Below are 22,963 nucleotides of genomic sequence, written 5' to 3' on the forward strand. Positions count from 1 at the left end.
CAGCTATATTTCGGATTGCAATGTATGAACACAGCGCAATGACCAACACAGGAGGTTTAATATCTACTATCCCACGGCCGACAATGCTTATGCGACATTAGTACTTACCACGGCCCTATCAATTTCTGCCGCTATCAGCTATATTTCGGATTGCAAAGTAGGAATACAGCGCAGTGACCAGCACAGGAGGTTTAAGACTTCATATCCCTCGGCCGACAATGCTTGTGTAACATTAGTAGGTACAACGGCCCTATCAATATCTACCGCACTCTGATATATTTCGGATTGCAATGTAGGAACACAGCGCAATGACCAGCACAGGAGGTTTAAGATATCACATCCCATGGCTGATAATGCTTGTGTAATATTAGTAGGCACCACGGTCCTTTCAATTTCTACCGCACTCTGCTATATTTCGGATTGCAATGTAGAAACACAACGCAATGACCAGGACAGGAGGTTTAATATCTCCTATCTCACGGCCGACAAAATATTTTGATTCCAGTGCAGGAACGCAGTGCAATGTCAGCACGCGAATAACCGTCTGACTGATTGCTGCTTCGAGTACAGTAGCGGACTGTAAAAAACCGTACGGGTGCTAACGAAGAGTGAGCAAGACTCTACTCATAAATTACTTAAAAACATGAAACAATGTTTCAAATGTGTACGAGAATGAAAAGCTGATAAAACAATGATAAATCAAAGAAAAGACGATAAAAAGAAACACATTCAAATTTAGAATTACGATCTAAAACTAAGCTGACAAAAAAAGTAATAAAATACAAAGAGATTTGTAGCAACTGCTGCGACTCGCTACAAGTGTCATAAAAAGAAATAATGTTATCTAGAAATTTTGCTACGAAGTCCTGAAACCAACTCACCGTTTTCAAGGCACTCGGTGAGGGCAGCGGTGCTATCCTCGTTAATAAAGATCTTGACGCCGATCTTGAGGTTTTTACGTTCTTCTTCCGCCATCTTGTTCTGCACATCATCGTGGGGTCTGCACAATAACAGTATTGATTCTAAACCGGATTGCAGAATTCCTTTTTTTTTAAGCTACATGTTCGTCTGGTGCACATTCCACACTGTCACTTGATGGAAATTGAAGAAATGGACAGGACACATAGTCGCTTTTTGCAAATTGTAGAAAAAGCCCCGACTATATCACATCACATTTTAAATATCGAAACCTTCATAATTTCTATGAACATTTCGAAGGGTTACATTTTTTATTTACAGAAGATCTTGTATCGTTTTGTAAACTGAGCATAAAGATAACCGAACTTTGATCGATGTAATTTAGAAACTATTTAATTAAACAAACCACGTCCCTAAAGTGCTGTTTCTAGAACGTGTCTTTTGGATATCATGGAGTTGAATTAGTTAATATACAAAATAGGACAAAACCTCGTTTTCTTTTGACACTGATTTATCTGCCTCTCATAACAGAAAAGGTACCAAAGGTTTTGTACCTGGTGATACTGATGACAGTCTCCTGGGGCGCGGTCGACGTTGACACGACCATATAGTCTGAGTGTTGAAAGGAAGTTTGCGGATGATCTACGGCAATTCCATTTTGCACGGGTAAGACGTTTTGAGTGCTCCACTCAGTTAGGGTAAGCTTGATGCTTTCTGATAACTGGAATGAGAAAACTTCATATAAGTTATACATATTATACGCGTTAGTGACGCTTAACCAAATAATGGTGACGCATACAAGAGCAGTAGTAGCATAGTGGAAGAACGATTGCTGCTCTATTGAGAGGTCGAAGACTCAAGATTCCGATTGCCCAGAATTGGTGGCGCAGATGGTGCGCCTGTTCGTGCCCCTCCAAATAAATTTAATCTACGGCCACGTGTTTATCATCTGCTGGCAGTGACAGCGGTAGGCACTGTAAATCTTGCTTGTTCGTGCTTTTGCACTGACTTAATGCCCTTCTCGTACCTCCGTTCTCCATTCGACATCCGTCCGTAATAATTACTGTGAAATAAGTAATACTCGACGAAATTAAAATGACGCATGATCCGAGTGAAGCTTCACACTTGATATTGTTTTTTAATTAGGTCGAGTATTACTTATTTGGCAGTAATTGTTTCGGATGGATGTCAGACGGGGAATGAGAGGCACCAGAGTGCGATGTTTTTGTAAGTAGCAGGATGGCTGTGTGTGATGGACGTTTGAAGTTTTGTGAGAGGATGGATGAACGTCTGTCTTCTGCGGATAACTAATAGGTATTATCTAGGAATTGAAACTATTTTTTCCGATCTAAACCGTTTTCTCAAACAAACGCTCCGTCTGCCGTGACCAGCTTACATACTCATGAAGCAAGCGCAACATTGCAATGTTGTCTAAACACGACAAGTACAGGCGTAAACATGTTTCATTTTACTTTATTGTGGACTGACGACATAGAAAGACAGAAGGAAATGTCACTAAAACACTCAGCGCCATTGTGTTTTTTAGTTCTTGGCGCAACGCGGTTTTGTTTAATCTCTTAACCAATAGATGGCGTTGGTGGCGCGCATTAAAAGTTTTATGCGATCTGCGAATTGTTACCAAAAGTTACACTTTTATAGTATACACGATTGGAGAAACTCATCATTCATATAAAACTCAAACAATTTTTCACAAATTATCGTTCAATTAGACAAAAATATCCATTATTTCAAATACTGGGCCCCAAAGTTGCAATGGCAGTTGAGTCTCAACAGAGTGTCAGTGAAAAGGAAGTGACGGCATTCAATCATTCAATCCCTAAAGATCGATGAGAACTACCGTGGTAAATACTATGCATATCTTAATTTTTATCTCGTTGAAGCAGCAATTTAATCTTCAAATTAAATTTTTAATATTAGTAGACTACGCCATCGACTCACCATCGAAGAGCAGAATACCAAAAAATTTAAATAATAGCTCGAAGGCTAGCTACTGACAAGCCATTATCTTAAGAGTCGATACTAACTCCGCTGGAACTTAATTTTTTCCCGTACTAGTACGGTTCATTTTGCTTGGGTCGAGCGGCAGGCTTTACTCGGGCTTTATTTCAGAACTTATTTTTTGAACAACAAAATTAAAACCATTTGAAAAATGTAAATAGTATACTATACACGTGTCCTATTTAGTTCAGTTGATATAAAAAAATAATTGGTATATGTAAAGTACCTATTGAATCGGTTTTTTTGTAAAATTTCGAGGTAAGTTTGTTTTTTTCTATCGTGAAAATTTTTAGGAATATCCTCAATTTTACTGTAATATTTTTTCCAAAGTTATTGATTTAACACTTTCGCTGTTATACGGAATCAACCAAAACCATTTGAGGTTGTCTAGACTGTTAACATTTAACAGAGTAGGTAATAAACGTAATCCTGCCGTTAACATTCCATGGACACACAATTGAGACGATTTGAATGTAGTAGACTTGGGGCGCAGTTGTGGTAGAAACGGGTATTATGACAGAATTATGAACCGCGAAGTCAGGGGTGACCAGTATTTGAATTAATTGTAATTGAAATTCGTGTTTGGAAAAACGTACGTATTCTACTTACTCTATGTTATATAACTCACATTAATTTATTTTATTACATATTTTTAATGATATCAAGCGACAGGACGAACAAGTCGTGCACCTGGTGGTAAGCGACACGATTATCCAAGAAAATTACAGCGCCACTCCGCGGTTTAAATAGCAAAAATCTGAGGGGTACTGCCACCCTTTTTTTAGTTTAGCCCGTTCAGGTATTCTCGATCTAAGGTATTTAAATTAAATATTGTAAGCAACCCTAGAGTTTCTTGCTCATTCTTCTCAGGGGAATCTGCCTTACGAATGAGCAGTATAGTTTAATCCGTATGACGATTTCAAGTGTTTGCTTACCTATGAAATAAATGTGGTCTGTGAAATAAGCATTATTTAACTTTGACTGCGCCCACCACACACACAATAAATTAACAAGTCCCATGTGCCTGTGATTTCATTAGATAATAAATATAATATGTTGAAGCGTACAGTCAAATATAAAAATGGAACTATAATTTTGAAAACAATGTCCAAAAAGAACGATACATCGCCAACATTGTATTTTAATTAAGACAGTCCGTATTTCATAGCCTTATGTAACGTGTGGATTAGATGGATCATTACAACGGAAAAGTTAAACTAACAACCGTGCCACACAGCCTCGTCTCATTTTTATAATCTGATATGGAAAGGGAGCGCAGGGCGTTGACTGACCGTTGCGAGATGAAGTGCCCTTCAAAGCATATTGCCTAGCCAGTTCTTTTGCACGTGGGTTAGTTACACGGGGCGGACATACAGTACACTGCGCATCCAATACAACAGTGCGTTCAGGGTGCTGTTCCAACTTCCACCATACTGTAGCGGGTCAGCAATGTTTGCTGAGAAACATGTTGACTACGACACGAAATAGGCGTCGTATGCGTCTCAGTACCAACGGCATCCTGAGCACATTGCGAACACACAATGGTTTATTATTAATACCTACAATGACGTCAAATATAAATAAAATTACAATGTCTTCAATTCACACAACAAAAAGAATTTTAGGACATTCTTTGGGGTGCACGAAAGGAGCCCCGCACGACGTATCACCTCCTGTAGGTACGTCTGGCGCGCCACTCTGGGCAAAACTCGGCGAGTACTTTACACCGATTACAATACTTTCACCATGATGGCAAGCAATATAGTGTACGCCATCGATACAATCAGAAGAAGTTGGATATAAAACATTAACACTTTTCAGGTTTATAGATGTTCGTAGAATCGAGGACCTATTTATTACTCGCGGATTTCTTGTTGCGATTTCAGTAGGTATGGTGGGCAAAGGATTTTAGTTTCAAATTTAAACAGTCCCATATCTTTCTACATTAGTTTTGATTATAGAGACCCTCCCTACCGACCCTTAAGGTACCTATACGAGAAAGGCATTATAACCTGTGCGCGCACTTTAGAAGTTCAGCTTCTGAACCCAGATCAGCCAGTGAACAGGGTTATCACTGACCTTCCATCACTTGACTTCATTCGGTTCTCGAAAAGCTAGTGCCTCGGGTGAGCCGCCCCGGATGCAAGTACAGTTACCTTCCTATTTTCCAGATAGGTACCTGAGCTGCTGGCACGTTCACTTCCAGTTGCGCATTGCACAACTAGCGGTTGCCACCGCTAAGCCGTCGACTCTAACATCCACTACCAAATCTAATTGGTGGCGGAGCTGTACGGCGTCTCTCTAGTTCCCAATAACCTAAGCGGCTAGAGGGACTGAAGAATATCTAGCTTATCCTCTACTAGCTCTCCGGGTTAGTGCTGGAGATGCAGAGTCATGCGATAAGACAAAATTTAAACAGAAAAACGTCCCTAACTTTTTTTAACACTGACACTTTGCAGTTGGCCGCCGATGGCCTTGACTGCGCCACAGGACAAAAGGGCGAGCTGCAGATTAGTAACAGGCGTGAGGGAGCCCAGCTGGGCATAGACCAAGGCCCAGGACGCAGCCTTCCGCCAGAAGGGCGTGCTGTAGGATTGTATCTGCGCAAGTACACGCTGAACTAACGGGTACACGCTGAACTGAGGGGACTAATATAACTTTAAAAACTAATGAAGCACACACTCATAGCCCCGCATAAGGGAAACCCTGGTGCCATGAAAACACACACATAGGTAGACAACCAAATTACATCAAAACTCATTTCTCCCGGGCCTGGAATCGAATCCGGGACCTCTGCGTGGCACTCCAGCATGGTAACCGTTTGGCCACAGAGGCAGTTTAACAACTGACACTTATGAACTCCGAAACGAGCGTTACTTGACTACAGTGTACGCAATAAAGTATTGAGTATAGGCGTTACTGTTTGTCTTAGTTCAATAAACCAGTTCCCCAACATTAAGCAGCATGATAAAGGCTAAATGATATGAATAGGAAATTCGAAAAGTTAAAATTTTCCTGAGTCATTCAAAGTGTTCAAAAAGTAAGGACGCGTTCCCACTATGCCGTGACGACAAATTGTCGTGCAGTTTACAGTGTCGTGACATGTATATTTAAATGAAGTTGTTCATATATCGCACGATACGATTAATTGTCGTTCACGATTTTTTATCGTTACAACGACAAACTGTCGTCACAGTGGGAACAGCTAGAACGACAGTCGTTGGATGATAAAAAAACGTCACGATAAAAACGTGACGACAGATTGTCGCAGCTCCTATTGTCGTCACGTTTTATTTTATACGTCACGTTATATTTTCTTTTCTTCGTTTGCTTCCTCTTCCGCATTTTTGGAAAGTAATACATTATTAAAATTTCGTCTTCATCCATTTCGAGCGAACACACACTACCGGCTTCCAAAAGAACATACAAGCAGTCCATCAAACGGTTCTGTCGTGCAAACGACAAGGAGGCTGTCGTGAAACGATAAATTGTCGTCACGATCTAGTTGGAACAGCTAGTCACGACAGTCGTTCAGCGATAAATAATCGTCCACGACATATAGTCGTGATATGGGAAGCTAGACACGACAGTCGTCCAACGATAATAAAACGTGACGACATAGTGGGAACGCGCCCTAAGCATTACAGGAATGAGTCATCAAATGTTCATGTTTAAATGTGACGCAATATGCGGATAATAGTAACCTAGCAAATACACTTGTCTCTTTAATGTTTTCTTTTCTTTTTTTTAACGAGTTATGAGCTTGGTGGCAAGCAACACGCCTACCTATATACCTACATATAACAGATGTTATGCCACTCAGAGCTTTGCAAAGTTGTGCGGCGCACAGCAGCTGCGCCCGTTATACTGAGACATAAAGTCGATAACAAATCCCATTTTCCAGTAGTTTGACCAGCATCCCTTCAAAACCGGAGCGCAGTATACTGCTCACATCATTGCATAGCCGTAAAAATAAATATGATGCCAGTACTTTTTTATGGCCGCGAATTGTACTTTTCGACATGATGTAGCATATCAGCTAAGTTAGATGTAGCAGACGTAGCATATCAACTAAATAAAAATAAAATAATTTTTTTTACTACGGTACGACACGGTATTTTGAATACGTAATCCGAGAAATCCTGAATGGTGGATCTCATTATTTAAGTGTCAACTTTATTTTATTTTCATATATTTTCTTTTTTCTTTCTAATTTATTGAGAACATCTATATGATTGATAAAAGATTCATTAAAATCTATGTCTGGAGTACCGCACTGTACGGATGCGAGACATGGAAAAAACACAAAGAAAGACAAAGACAGACTATTTCGGCTCGCAGGACATGTTTAGGCCCAGTGGAAATAAAATGCTAGTGGACTCGTATTAAGTTATAATATTCGAGAAAAAGGAAATTACATTTTTTAGCGACGAGTACGACGGCGGCGATTGTTGCGTGATGTCCTTTGATTTTTTTTCATTTTACTTATATTTTACTGGCTACGGCTCTGTACTAGACAGAGATGAATGGAAAAAAAAAATGGATAGAAAAGAAATCAAAAGAAGATGTTTTGAAAAGGGTTGGGAAGGAAAAAAATCTTTTGAATACAATAAAGGGCAAAAGGGAGAAAATGTCGGGACATTTGTTCCATAATAACGAATTTGTGAGAGTGATAATGAAGGGAAGAATGGAAGGGAAAAGAAAGAGAGAAAGACCAAGAATGGCGTATAGTGAACATATAAAAAAGAAGATCAAAGTGAATAGCCATAAAGAGGTCAAGGAATTAGCTATGAACCGTAAGTGGAGGAGGCTACACCGACAGGAGTCTGGCTCTTAAATATAAGTATACGACGATAAAATGGTTATACTAGTATCGGTTTTTTTTTACAAGAAATTATAATTTTTACCACACATTGTGGGATACCTATTTAGATAATTGCACTCTAATCTAATAACTCTTGATGTTCCTGATCTCGCGTATTTATAATAAATACGTCATGAAACATTATCTAAATTTAAATTTATTGAATAGATTGTTCTTCTCAAGATTGCCTAGAAGATACTTAGGCTGATTTGCGATCTTTACAGAATTAAAATTTGCATTGAAATTACACCTTAAAATGATCCTACTTTTCATCACTCCAATCTAACAATGAAATCTTTCCCTTTCCTTCGCTTTGGGATATTGTAAAGCTAATTTCTTCTATGTATACTAATTTCTAACTGGGTGATGAAAAACTTTCATAGATTTCTCATAGATGGCGCTACGGCTAAGAAGATTCGATAACCAAGCACACAGAAAAATTCTTGAAGACCGCTGGTTCATTATGTGGCTTATTTGTTATAGCGTCTGGCACGGAATGCTAGAAGACGTCGGATCGAATCTGGCCGGATCAACGGATATTTTCTGAGTGTTCAATCATTGTATTAATAATAACAGCCAATTAAGTTTATTTTTTAATTTAATACTTTCCAGGTAATTTTCGCTACATAATTTTGGTGGCTATATTTATTACTCAAGTGTTGAAGTAAATTATTGTGAATTATTAAATAATATTTCAAGTTACTACAGTGGAATATTAAATAATACATGATAATATTCCACAATATTTAAATAATAGAAATAACCACCAAAATTAGATACAGAAAATTAACCTGAAAATTGCACAATTCCTACATTTCCCTAATTCTATGGAGGTTTCAAAATAGCCACAGCAACGATATAACAATTTCCCGCGAAAAAATACCAGAAAATTAAGTAGTGAAAAAAAAATTACAATGTAAGAATAAGTATGACTAATTACACACTATAGCCAGTCGCGAAGGTCGTGAAATTTTACTGCTACTACTTATTCTATTGACCTTAGGTCTGAGGTGTAACCGGTGATAATCACAATAAACTAACTCTGGATTTGTAAATAAATAACACTAATAATAATTTACATCACAGCAATAAGTAATAATTTAATATTCCTTTGTTATTACAATTGTTATACAGTCAATGTTGATTTATGTTGTTTCACATTGTCATGATAATAAGTATTTTGCTTTTACACACACGTTACAGAGCACTATTTGCCTTGTTAAAGAGATTTACCATATTTTTTGTTATCATTTATAGAAAAATATAATGATCCAAATCGGACGTAGATATTCCTCCCAATATGTTAATGATGAAATATCACAAAGTAAAATTAAAGGAGTAACCATACCTATCAACACAAAATCATGTTGCAGCAGTCAGATTTTTTTTTATATATATAAAAGGCTTGACCTGATGGACTTAAAGCCTCAATGGCTAAAATAAATATTAAAGTGAAAAAAATTAAAATAACTAAATGCAGCTTTCAGCTGAGTAGTTTTATTTATAAAAACAGATCTGACATTTTCATTTTAAAAAATCATAGAGAAAAATTGTTGCTATGTTGAACGGTTAAACCGTTTATAAGTACAACTAAAAGGGCACGAGGCTGCGCGGGGAAGATAGAGACCACCTGTGAAGTTTGGAATTTAGGGCTTAAATTGTTTTCAAGACATGAAATTTAGTAAAATTTCAAATAATAACCTCAATCACACTTATAGAAGAACGAACTGAGTATATTAACATAGGTACCGTAATTAGTTCATACACAGTCAAGAGCTAATTCTATAAGATTAAACTCTCTTTATTACCTACCTCCTCTGTGACATTTTGTCCAGCCTTTTTCTTGATATCGATCAAGTTGAGTACGTTCCCAGTGTTAATCGTCACTTTAGAAGCACTATTCAACATCGTGACTGAACAAATTCGTTTTTTTTTCAATCACAAATTCAAGGTCTCTAACCTTCAAGTCGAATGTCCAAATAACTAGAAAAAAATCAAGCTTATTTGTAGGTATGATGACTTGTATCATCACTTGCAACGTCCGCACAGCGCCGGCGACGTAAAATACTGCCGTAGTCTCAGTAAACTCATAATTTTATATTCAAACAGCTGTAGTGACGTATTGCAAATTATGACGAAATTGATGTAAATGATTGTTCTACAATTCTCATGCTTATCAGCACGACCCGCGGAGTTAGGCGTGGTTTGCTGGGTAACAATGATTAGACAGAAAATCAAATGATTTTGAATTAATTCATAATTTTCTTGATGGTAGAGTAAACAGTGACAGGTGTTTTTGACAGCAGTTCGAATTACTGTGCTTTTCGTTTTCGTTTTTTTTGTCATTCGCTATTTAAGAGTATTCTCATAATGTATAGCATCAACTTGTTCTAGCAAAAGAAATCTCCATAAATTGTTCGAAATAAGATACTAGATCATTTGTGACGATCGCTTCATAATTGCGTTTAAAAATATTTATACTTTTTCCATGTGACATGAAAATTTTAAGAGCCCCTAGTAATATATTTCATGTCGACGAGTATTTTATCTATTGAGCCCTTAGAGGATGGAAAAAATTAAATTGAGCATTTTTTATCAATACATAATTTACCTATGCTTTGAATTATGTAGTAAAATGAACTTCTTGCTAAAAGCCAATTGCTCAATAAACACGTAACATAAAGTCTAAATGACAACAGTCAACTGTCAAATTTGTAAATAGGTGCTTTATTTTTTTGTGTTTGGGTCATTCGTCGGCTTACACGCGCTTACGTTTGTCACGGTTATTCGACGAATTTGCAGTGAATTCCACTTAATTTCTGTATAAAAAAAACATATTTTGTTAAATTCATCATGGGTCTTGATCTTCTGGGTTTCGCTTACGCCGCTACCGTGGCCGCTGGAGGCATTATGGGATACGCAAAAGCAGGTATGTTTTTTATTAACAAAAAGCATGCAGCGGGTTTTCTATCAACAATCGTATTTATTAATACTTAATCGAAATTACTAGATTCTTTTTCTACTGACACCATAACGCAATTGTTTTGTGTTATTCTACTAGATATTCCTTGATAATAAATTATACTTATCTGACATTAATTTGGTGAAATTTTCCTGTTACAACTTCGTCGTATCTTTTTTATTTATAAGTGTAAATCGCGATCTCTAAGTGCAATCATTAATTACGATAATATCCGTTCAGTGTTATTGTTATTTTAGAAATTGCTTATTCAGTTCAATGACATCATTTTAAGGCTGCTAACAGATTGACAGCATGTTTGCAGTTAATGCGTGAAGTTGTAATCAACTTCATGCAGCTGACACCTCGACTCTACTCCAATACTCTATACTCTATACTCTCATCTCTGGACTGTATTCGCACTTTCCATCAGGCGCAGTGCAGTACTAAGCTGAGTGCCCACTCGCTAGCAAGCTGTGACTAACATGACAAATACAGTTACGAGGTTCTAGTGTGTGTGCGTGAAGCAGTCTTTACTCGCTAGGATGAGTACCTGGTTATTGTCAGCTCACTGTGAACCACAAGCATTCCACTTATGGCAAGCTTGCAAACCACAGACAAACTATAATTTTTGAAAATGTCGCTCGCTAGTGAGTATCTGGCTTTCCATGTTGAGTCCTTCAGTTTTTGCAATTGCTACCCATTGGAAATGAAATTCTTTATTTGGGATTGAACAACCAATGTTTCATGCTCTTTATAGATCCCATGGTAACAGCTGGCTGGAACCATGGGACCGAAACAGAAGAGGTCGAAACATTGCATGAAAAAACATTTTACTGTAAATAACGTAACTGAAAATATGCTTAAATAATTCGTTTTGGTGTTGTTTATCATATTATTTTGGAATTTAATTATTTTCAATTTCCATTAAAATTATATAAATTTCTTGCTAAAATGGAAATTTGCAGGTTCACTCTAATCTAACAGGAGCTCCTCGCATTTGCGAAGGGTGAAAGTAATGCGGTATGGACTTTTGTTATTCTAGTTGAGGTTACATTAATTATATGAAAAATGTGAACACATTATAATATGCCCAAGAAAGCTTATTATTTGTTTTTATAATAAATTAGAAAGTGATGGTATTATTATTTTTAGGTGGCTCTTATTATCAACTGATCTTTTATGATCATCATTAATTACAGTTCAGAGCCAAGGCACACAGAATTAAAGAACTGAAGGACTTTTCTAGCTCTGACAGCTTTTATGTCTGTTGTTTGGGGCCTGTGCCTTCCCAGTAGAGAACTTCTTACGCCCATCGGGGCAGCAACAATAGGTATAGCAACAATATTCAACAAAAGGTATCCTGCCAGTATTAACCCTTAATTAGTCTCGTCAAAAAAGTTACACAATTGGTCATGTAGGGTGTGCAACATCCCATATTAGAATCGTGAAATAAAATATTTATTAATGACAAATTAGAACAATGTATTTCTGACATATAAAATATTTTATAAATAAGAAAACAATAAATACTATTTGTGAATTTCCTTCATCATAATTTTGGCAGACTATTGCACACATATTTTGGCATTAAGGCCGTTTTGGTTTTTCGGTCCTTGATTCTCGAGCATATATAGCATCGTTTTATATGTAGGCCTCAGACGAGAAGGCTCCAGATGCTGATTCAATACCCTCATTTTCAAGGATCTTATGTCGTATGTGTAGCGGTCATGCTAGTGTACGAATGGCGCCGTTTTCGCCTAATGCGTCATGCGTTATGGTCACTTACAATGACCTCATGATGTTGTTCATCTTCAGAAGCACTATCAATAGCTTCTTCGTCTCTCAATTGCTGCGCAATCACTCGATCAGTCAATGCACGTGACATTTTACAGATACCTTAAAACAAAAAAAAAAAAAACAAAAAAAAATACCACACCGACAGAATCCATAGTCCACCAGACCTAATAAGACGGTGTAAAAAATCCCGAGGAACTCGTTACGACGAGTCACCAGATGAAAAGCCATAAAAACTATTTTGCTACATCAAGAGTTTACGCATATTTACCATTAGATAACGACGATCTTGCAAAAAAATTATGATGCACCAAAGGGTATTGTCTACAGAACGTGCTAATTCGTTACATGATAGGATGTTATTTATTCGATCATACAAAATACTGAAAACAGGCTAAAATGAAACTCTAAAACGAATAATTTAGGAATAAAATTTTGTGCATAATTTTTATATAGAGATATTTCTCTTTAAGTACTACGGAAAACCTGCTAAATTTTGGTTTTCGTCTGACGCCCTATAGCCAGTGGCGGATTTGCAGTCTTGGCCGCCCTAGGTCCCAGGCCATGTAGTCAGTACTTGCAGCCGTTCAGTAGTTTTTGAGTTTATCGCGAACAGACAGAGACGTAGCGATGTGGTGATTATCATTACATTGTAGATATGTACCCAACATATCATATCTATATTTTAGAAAGAAAGGAAAAGTGTAATATGTCTAATACATATAAATAATAATATTTATTTGGCATCCAAGGTCCACTTGTTAGTAAATACAGACATTTTTAAACTTGAAGGCACTCGTGCTGCTATCAGAGTGGTTTTCCACTTGTTTTTATCGCTAGGCGTGTATTATTGACCGAGTAGATGATATCTCCATAAAATACGGGTTATCTTCATTACGTCTCTTATTATTCTTAATTTTAGAATCACTAACTGAATGAAACAATAAAGGATAGCTATAATTAATTAAGATTCATCGATCGATTAGATGTGACGCCACTAGCCTCCTATTTTGCGAATGCGCCGACAAACTTATGTCTATTGTTAGTAAATACAGAGACAAAAAATAAAAACACACATTATTCCGCTCGAGGCGCCGCCGATTAGCCCATCACCTCACCAGAACCCAGACGAAATGACGAAGCATCGGCGCATCGAGATTAGCTTCAAACGTTTTCAGGATGCTGTTAGGACTAGAGCGCAGTCTAGAGAGTAGTGACGCCGTATTTTTTCGCATCACAGCAAAAAAGTCGTCTACTCCCGCTTGAGCAAACATTGACGATGCGCTACTATGTCACGATAGTCCAAAACGAAGAAGAGCTCATATAAAGACGATTTATAGTGTATATACACTATTAGATATACTTAGTTAGTTTGTTTACAGGAGTAGTGCCATTAAACGTTAATCAGTGATGGTTCCTTATGGAAGAACGAACCAAAAGTGAACGGTCTTTTTGAACTTTGTTAGAATGTACAAAAAAAAAGCAAATAGAACCCCCTGCCTACCTAAAGTGTCCTTGACGAGTGTTTTGTTGCTGCTTCGATTACATTAATTTTATTTATATGTTGCATTCGCAACACTGCCTTGATTGCCGCTTAGCCAAGCCTGTAGAATTATCAGGAATTATTTATTTAAATACAATACATGACACAAGCAATGTCAAGTGAAGATTATTTACAAACCATCTGCAATAACACCATTGTTACAAACTTGGACATTGAACAAATGTAATTATTGACGTATGTATTTATTCATTATTAAATATGTATCTAACAATGTGAAATAAAGATTTAAAACGTAAAAAAATAATCTATTCTATTATTTTTTTATGTTATATTACTGCAAGTACAAAATGTTTTAGTGTTTTTTTAACACTCGAAAAATAAACCATGCTGACAGTGGTCGGAATTAAGGCGATTAACACTGCACCGCACCATGCGACGGTGTGCGGGACGCAGATTCACGCGCGCGGTGGAATAGACGCAGATCTACGTCAACACGCGGATTAATCGGCGCTGACGCAGCGATCTAGCGGACCCGCAGCACTTAAAGTACTCGCTTCGTAGTTGATCGCCATAGTGATTGTATATGTAGCCGAGATCCTTCTTTGACAAGAACGGTTAATAATACAGAACTCATTCAGGACGCTGCAGTTATACTATTTGGTTTTTGTTTACTCAAATAAAAAGTCACCGAAGATATTGGATACATCCCTTTTTAGGAATCACATCGATAAATGGATAATTTCAGCTGTATTACAAAGATTTAAGAAAATATGTAGATAAATTTGGTCGATTTTCAATAGCAAATATAAATTTATCGACGTCGAGATTTATTGTAGAAAACTGAACATGTCCTTAAGCTTTAAAATCTGCGCGGTAGTGCGGAGTGCAGTGCGCCATACCCTGCGGTTCGCCGCGCGCGCGGAGAACAGTTGTCAGTGTGTTGGACGGCGCGTGTTTTCCATACAAACTGAGGTGGGCATCGAAACCCGGACCAATTTTGAAAACCCGGGTTTTCGGGTCATAGTATAGTCAAAACCCAGGTAGACCCGGTTTTTTCGAGCTTTTCCTTCTTTTTGTTATATAAAAAAAGAAACTGTTCCTATATTGATTTTATACAATGAAACAAAGGATGACGGGAGGAAGGATTATCATAAATGAAACAGGACTTTTCAAATTACAAGACATAATAAAGTCTTAAAGAAATCTTTTTCCTCAGAATATCTTAGTACTAATCTAGTAAAGCCCAGAGATCAGTTTTAACATTAATTAAATCATTTTGGTATCAATCAGTTATTGCTTTTAAAAGCTAATAATATCATCAAAAAACATATTTTTAGTATCACGAATCGCGCGGGGGCGGAGCGACAAAACAAAATTGCTTGAGAGAGCGCGTTCCATTTTACACATTGCTTGTTTTCTTGGTTGTTTGGTAGGTAAGAAACGTGGCAACTACGCTTCTTTACACGTAATTATTTATCTAAGCGTGTTTTTATTACATTTATTGTTGTATTCGAAGTGGTTTATACATAATAAACATTGACTTACAATTATATGGACGTCGGGTCCGCGCTAAAAAGTGTCCGCACTTGTAAGGCGCTAAAATCGTATACAGAGCGCCAAACTCCGCTTTAGTCTTCATTTGTTCGACTGACAGCGCGATACTGCGATGACATTACAATTTAAATTTCGAATAGGTTGACTTGGGACATTTTTTTCGTGGTTTTTGTATTAGACCCGTCGTCCATTTATTTGTAAGTCAATGATAATAAATAACAAAAAAAATTAAGTAAAATACTCGAAATACCCGGGATTTTAAAATCAAACCTGGGTTTCTTTGTAACCATCAGAACCGGGAAAACCCGAGTTTTCCCGGGCCGGGTAAACTCGGGCTCAATGCCCTAGGTATACAGTATAACGTTAAAAAACGCAGCTCCGCGCTCCGTTTCAGGGCGCGGTGCAGTGTATTAATCGCCTGAGGCCTTCCCTTAACATAGGGATTCAAAAAATGATGAAGTGCTATTTTTCTTTCTGCAAACTGTCAAATGTTATTGAAATATCTCATAACTGTTAAGAGCTGTAGAGCCAAAACTTTTAGGATTTGTTACTAGGTCGATAGTGATTCCATATGACATTTGACCTTGACTCCGCGCGTCCCCCTTTCAAAAGATAATATGGTTTAATAAAAATACAACATGAGACAACTTTAATCCACTAAGTTAACGTATTTTTATAATTATAAGAATAATAACATACATTAATATGCTAATGCTTAAGTTATAATTTTTTTTCATACTATGTTGGTTGTCAATGTATTATGTCATAATCTATCATAGACTTCAATGCTTTTTTTTCGCACACTCTCATTTCACGCACTAGGGAAATCCTGTATCGTGGTTGCCTATGGACACACACATTGACAACCACAAATTATACACAAACTCCCGAGAGAAATAAATGTAGGTCATACAAATATTTCTCCCGGCCCAGGAATCCAACTCGGGACCTCTGCGTGGCAGACCAGCATGGTAACCGTCCGGCCACGAGGCAGTCGAGTGTCTGTCTTCGGTTTTTTATATTTTTTATATAGTGACGGGCAATATTGTATAATTTCATAAACATGTTAAATAAATCAGTGTTAATTTGAGAATTACGTGTTTCCAGGTTCCGTTCCTTCGTTAGGCGCTGGTCTCATCTTCGGTTCCATTCTTGGTAAGTTTAATATAATAATGTAAGTGCTAATTAAACATTTTGAGATATTAGTACGGCTTGTACAGCAACCTGCATTAACATGTTCTTAGCGAAGTCACCAAAATCAATATGATGGTGGCACTACACATGGCTATTTGTGTATTTGATATTTGATTGGTAAAATCAATCATCATGTAGATAGCATGTGTGACAAAATATTTGCCTTGTTTGTCTGTTTGACGAATATAGCAAACACCAAACTCGCGTTACCGCGTCCTGCAGGTCGATTCAGAACCTTACGATAACTCAGTTGTCGGCCGATTCGATTTGATATTGGACGATTTCTTTTCATTTTTATTCACAATAACCGAATCGAACGTCAAACTCTCGTCTTCGAAACCGAACCGAAATGACGTCCCACCCGTACGATTACTCAAACGTATCGATCGGGAAAGGCTACAAACGTTATTCAGAACAACACGTTACCGAACGTCCTATGTTTACAAAGTAAAATAATGTAATGTGGAAATCTCTTCTTATTTAAAAAAGTGTGGATTTTGTTCAATTTTATTAATTTGTTTTAATGCAAAACTAACGCATTACTATATTTTAGGCCTTTAAAGTCTTGAAAATGTATATAAAGGGATTTTCATTTTTCTTATAATTTATTTCGCCGAATAACTTCGTAAACGCTGTTAGATAAGAATGCATTAGTCTTGCATTAAAATAAATTAATAAAAATTAACAAAATCCAGACTTTTTAAAATAATAAGAGATTTGCTTTGTAAACAATAGGACGTTCGGTAACTGTGTTCTGAATAATGTTTGTAGCCTTTGCCGGTCGAGATGTTCGAGTAATCGTACGGGTGTGACGTCATTTCGGTTCGGTTTCGATTACGACAGTTTGACGTTCGATTCGGTTACTGTGAATAAAAATGAAAAGAAATCGTATGATATCAAAACCAACCGGTAGACAACTGAGTTATCGTAACTTCTCCGTCCGACATCCGTCCGAAACAATTGCTGTCAAAAGTAATACTCGCCCAAATTTTTTAAATTTTTTTTAATTCAAATGTATGTGTGCATTTGACCTTCATCTCACCTTATGGAGAGTGACAATGAGGTCGACGATGGAGCATGCACAATTAAATAATGCCTATTCACTCTCGCCTTGAAAAGGTTCAAGTTATAACGTTACGGGAACAAGTCTGCAGGCAGGGAATTCCACTCCATAGCTGTTCGCCATATAAACGTGGAAGCGTAACGCTTGGTGCGAATCTTTGGAATATCCACAACATAGGGGTGGAAGCCAAGCTACGCCTAGTCCCCCAATGATGGAAAGGCGGAATTAAATCGTGTAATTCCGTCGCACACTCTCCGTGATTTTATCCTGTAAAATACCGATAAGCAGACAACTTTACGGCGGTGTTCAAGACTCTGCAGCTTCGCTTATTGTACAATATTATCATAAAGTATTATTTAATATTCGACTGTAGTATCCTGAAATTTTATTTAATACTTCACGATAATCTACTCGAATATCTAAATAATGAAAATTGCCACCGAATTAAGTAGAGAAACTAACCTGAACATCACTTGGCAAGAGGAACAATAGGTCATTGTATTTCTTATAAAGGTAATATTACACCTCGTGTTCTCAAGATTTCACAACTGTCAAACTGTTTTTTCCGCCGTTTGGATTTGGAGCATCGTGGCGACATCTCTTTAAAATCGTTTAAACTAATTTGTTTCTCTGTTTTATCGACTGAGAGACTATAATGTTAAACTCTTTAAATCATGAGTTAAGTTAATCCCTCTTCCCCTGGTGATCCTCTTAATCCACCTAACTAAATCATTAACACAACAAGTGTTACTTTAACATAATCTTTTGATTTCAGGTATAGGCGCATATCAGCTTAGTCGAGATCCCTCTAACTACGCTCTCATGTTAGGAACCACCACGACACTCGGAGGTCTTATGGGATACAGGTAAATTAAAAAAAAAATTAAATACAGGGTTTTGGGTTGTTATTCGGCATCAATCCGTAATAATAATAATAGTTAATAATTCAGTTATTTATTTAGGCATAAATCCCATTATATTACACAACTCATATAATAAAAATAAAACGCAAATTATGTTAATAATAAAAATTGAACAGTAAAGTAAGTTAACATAATATACACACATCATGTACAGGATGAAAGGGTCAAAAGTGTCTAAGGGTCAAGCACGTTTTTGCTAACTACTGAAAAACAAATTTGATGATATTTTTTAGTCAATAATTATATATATATATATAATTTGAATTTGAAAACGAAACGAAAAAAGAAAAAATCCATCGATATTAAAAAATTCATTAAAAGAACCTGATTTTCCGTAATTGGCAAAAACGTGTTTGATCCCTAGACATTTTTGATGTGTGTATTTGAATAATTATGACCTTATCTCTTTAAGTTGACAAATTTTACTTATGAAAATTATTCTCGTTTAATTAAAGATTTTACAACAGTCGCAAGTTCATGCCAGCTGGTCTCGTTTTCTGTCTCTCCGTGGGCATGGCTGTTAAACTATTGGTCAAGAACGTCGCAAACAACAGTCCCATCAAGACGGGTTAATTGTTATGTTAATTATTCTTATTTACACTCTGATGTCTGTCTGTATTTATATAAAATATGTTTCGGGGTTCAAACTTACGTCAGTCAGCCCATACGTTTTTTTGAGTGTGAGGCTGAGATTTGTAAAACGAAATTTGACCAAGCAAAAATGGTGAACTTAGCAAATTTTTCGTATATACAAAGCGATCTTTTGTCTTTTTGAATAAAAATAAAACGTGCGCAATTGACCTCAAAGTGACGATAAGGTCGACAATGTGGCACGCGCACCTAAATAATGCCTATTCACTCTCGCGTTGAAAAGTTTAAGCAATATATTAGAAGTAAAGAGTAAACTCAAAGTTTCATTTATTGCCTAAAAATTTCGTTTTATAAATCACGGCCTTAGGACAGTTGGCAAATAAAAAGACAGACACCAGAGCAATTGTATAGTTTTGTGTAGAATGACATCATTTTCTTGTATATTTCGACGGTACCTGTGTTCAGAAGCATTTTCCTATCTATTTATTGACTTGTATACAGTGTCATAGATGTAGATATTTATTTTCACCCTATGAAAGTTTCTTGAATTTGAAACCAACACCCTCTGAGAGAATATTTTAATTACGCAATCGAATTGTATAGCTAAAGGTATAATACAGGGTGGCAGTGACAGGTTGCCGAAAACAGTAGATTTAGACCATCATCCATATTTGAAAATCACAAGCTGAATATTTTATGTTTCGCTACGCAATGTGTTACTAATAGCGCGATCGTACCGCTGCGCATTACACGGGCACGCGGCCGTATAGCGGTGCAGGCGGCGGGGCGGCGGCGGTGAGGGCCCCGCCATTCATGGACTGCTCGTGCTTCTACGCTGTTGGTTGGGATTACAACAACTATCCGAGCTATTACACTGTGATAGAAACACTCGAATCGCATAACGAATAACGGTTTTATTAGATACATAATGAGATTCTCAAATCTTGCCTCAAACAGTCTCACTTGCGAACAGTATAAGATACGGCTCAAAATGGCCGCCACACAATTGCTCGCAGAGTCGGAAAGTTTCTGCGTGTAGACAGAGCATCAGCACTAGCTATCTGCAGTACCTACGCTACTCGGCGTAGTGCTTTTCCAGGCACCAGAGCTCGCACTGTGTAGATTCGGTACGGGCATTGCTGGTCTTTATGTAACGCTTTGAGCACAATCCAATGTGAAACTTGTGAGCCATTGTGTCGTCGTTAGTGCTTTGCAGCAGTACGGGTTTCCAAGTCCAAAATTACCACATAAAATCTGAGGGCCAGTGATGCGCTCCCTCGAGCTTCACCGAGACACAGAGCATTTGCCCGTATTCACGCGCCTTAAACGATACATTACGGCGACGATCCATAATGAATAAAAACACTACACAGCACGCAACACACAAACGCACCCCACAATCACTCGTTATCGATCGGTTTTCGCTAGTGACATAACACACCCGAACTCGCCGAAACACGTGGACGAACTAGCAAGCAAGAAGAAGATACACGCCTCGCTTTTATGTGGATATCGTCGTCTACAACATTATTAATTAATAAAAATACAAAACTATTCGATATCAATGAATAGCTATTTATTTATTCATTTCTACAAATAATTCCTCGAGCTGTTAAAATTGAATTTATTAAAATTGTAACATTTCGAAGCATCACGTCATGCACAAAACCATACTTACTTAACCGATTTTTGTCGATTGATATGATCGTTAGAAGACCACTAAATTTAATAAACATTTATTCTTATTCAAATTTTAGGATTAAAGAGATAAATAGTTAATGAAGAGTTTACACATTTTAGATATCAATTTGCTTATCTATCAAGTTCGATCAATGTAATTTGGTAGATGACCCTAGACGCGAACGAACGGTTTGTCGGCTCGCAGGGCGGCAAGCAAAGCTTTGACATTTCGCGCCAATGCCGCCGTAATGTTTATATCAAGAAAAGCGGCAATATTACGTTTTACATTGCCAGGTTTATGTTTAACTTAAAAAATGGATTGGTACTCGTATCTGCATGTTTACATAAGAAAAAAATGATTAATAGAAAAAGAACTCGGAAAATTTTTTGAATTTTCCGAGAGAAAATTCCAATGATTTTCAAATAAGAATCATGGTCTAAATCCACCTTTTTCGTTTTCGACAACTGTCCCTTCCACCCTGTATAACTTCAGTAGAAAAATAAAAAGTCATTTCGTGATAAACAAAAAAACTACTAGTGATTATTGCTTGGTGAATAATTACGATAGTTTATACCTATTGTCGGACTTGATAAATAGTGTAATATAAAAAATTATAGACAGAAATACGAAAGTCATGAGGCCTACCACGAACAGGTACTTTTACAACTGTAGGTCATTTTGTGAATAGGCCTTATGTCGATTAAACCGTTTATTTTCCTTACATTTTGTTTTTTCTACGATTTTTTTCTGCTTGGATTGTTGAATGAATGTAATCCTAAACTAAAACTACACCTTTTTGTTACACTCTGTAGAAGTAGATTTTAATTATTAATTTATAATGAAAGTCAACATTGTTTGTAGGTGCAAGTGAAGGTGGTACGGTGTAAATTATGACAAATAAACGGTGTTGGGATTAAATTTTTTTTTTTATGATTCCTAGGGTCGTATTCCAGAACTCTACTTAATGCTCAAATCGGAACTTGAGCAGACTTGAGTATGATTTCAAGCACTGGAAATACGGCCCTAATGGCAAGGACTTGAGTATGATTTTCAGTGCTCACTGCAATACTCAAGTCCTGACTTGAGTATTGAGTAGAGTTCTGGAATACGACCCTTAGACTACCGTTGCTGTCGAGCCAGGAGATCGTAATCTGAAAATGAAGTTACTAGGTGAAATGGTAGATATCGTATGAGAGGTTTTATTTACACATTCCAAAATGTTTTTCTCTTACTTTCATTTTAATTGCAGTTTTTTAATTTACATTACGAACTGTTTTTTATGGGTAATTTTCTCTGCCTAATTTCGGTGACAATTTTTATTATTTAAATATTCTAAAATACGATCATGAAGTGTTATTTAATATTCGAGTGTAGGTTGTAACCTGAAATATTATTTAATGTTTCACGATAATATACTCGTATACTTAAATAATTAAAATTGCCACTGAAATTAGGTAGAGAAAACGGACCTGAAAATTACCCTTGTATAAGGAGGTATCTTCCACATTCTCACTCGTCCTTGACGACTGGTCGCCCTGATTTTGATTTATCCAATATAAAACCGGTCTCTTCAAATTTTGTAACCCATGTCAAGATAAGATTAACACTCGACACATTATTTAAATTATGCAAACCACGATGATTGCAATTTTTTCCGCGCTATGGTCACGCACGGGGTAATTTTCAGGTTAGTTTTCTCTACCTAATTTCGGTGGCAATTTTTATTATTTAAATATTCTAGAATACTATATCATGCAGTATTGCTTAATTTTCGAGTGTGGTATCCGGATATCTAGTATTTCACGATAATATACTCGAATACTTAAATAATAGAAATAGCCATCTAAATTAGGCAGAGACAACTAACCTGAAAATTAACCAACACATATAACGCAC

At 36.9% G+C, this 22,963-nt stretch overlaps 2 protein-coding genes across 3 annotated transcripts in view; one reads left to right on the top strand and one right to left on the bottom strand.

Annotated features, from left to right (window-relative positions):
- LOC113239775 (glutamate--cysteine ligase regulatory subunit) overlaps positions 1-10,022 on the bottom strand; it is a 27,966-nt gene extending 17,944 nt beyond the window's left edge. The window contains exons 1-3 of the mRNA XM_026476887.1: positions 9,614-10,022; positions 1,473-1,639; positions 882-1,000 (exon numbers count right to left, since the gene is read on the bottom strand). Coding sequence (XP_026332672.1) covers positions 882-1,000; positions 1,473-1,639; positions 9,614-9,709 — 382 coding nt within the window. The 5' untranslated portion in view covers positions 9,710-10,022. The remainder of the gene's footprint in view (positions 1-881; positions 1,001-1,472; positions 1,640-9,613) is intronic.
- A 570-nt stretch (positions 10,023-10,592) lies between these two features.
- Positions 10,593-21,115, top strand: LOC113239767 (transmembrane protein 14C). 2 transcript variants are annotated; one of them, XM_026476878.1, is made up of 4 exons: positions 10,593-10,730; positions 16,723-16,770; positions 18,648-18,738; positions 19,251-21,115. In XM_026476878.1, the coding sequence occupies exons 1-4, from the start codon at positions 10,655-10,657 to the stop codon at positions 19,366-19,368; spliced, it is 333 nt and encodes a 110-aa protein (XP_026332663.1). In that variant the 5' UTR covers positions 10,593-10,654; the 3' UTR covers positions 19,369-21,115. The 2 variants fall into 2 exon arrangements, with proteins under 2 accessions (XP_026332663.1, XP_026332664.1); XM_026476879.1 differs by lacking the exon at positions 10,593-10,730 and adding an exon at positions 11,989-12,093.
- Positions 21,116-22,963: the final 1,848 nt, after the last annotated feature.

The sequence above is a fragment of the Hyposmocoma kahamanoa genome, unplaced genomic scaffold (genome assembly GCF_003589595.1).
Source record: "Hyposmocoma kahamanoa isolate Upper Pololo Valley unplaced genomic scaffold, ASM358959v1 116, whole genome shotgun sequence".
Lineage (NCBI taxonomy): Eukaryota > Metazoa > Arthropoda > Insecta > Lepidoptera > Cosmopterigidae > Hyposmocoma > Hyposmocoma kahamanoa.

Bases quoted from the DNA above. Each gene is read 5' to 3' on its own strand.
- LOC113239767 (XM_026476878.1), top strand. From the start codon at position 10,655: ATGGGTCTTGATCTTCTGGGTTTCGCTTACGCCGCTACCGTGGCCGCT. The intron at 16,771-18,647 runs GTAAGTTTAATA...TTTTGATTTCAG, and splicing joins CATCTTCGGTTCCATTCTTG to GTATAGGCGCATATCAGCTT. The intron at 18,739-19,250 runs GTAAATTAAAAA...GTTTAATTAAAG, and splicing joins GGAGGTCTTATGGGATACAG to ATTTTACAACAGTCGCAAGT.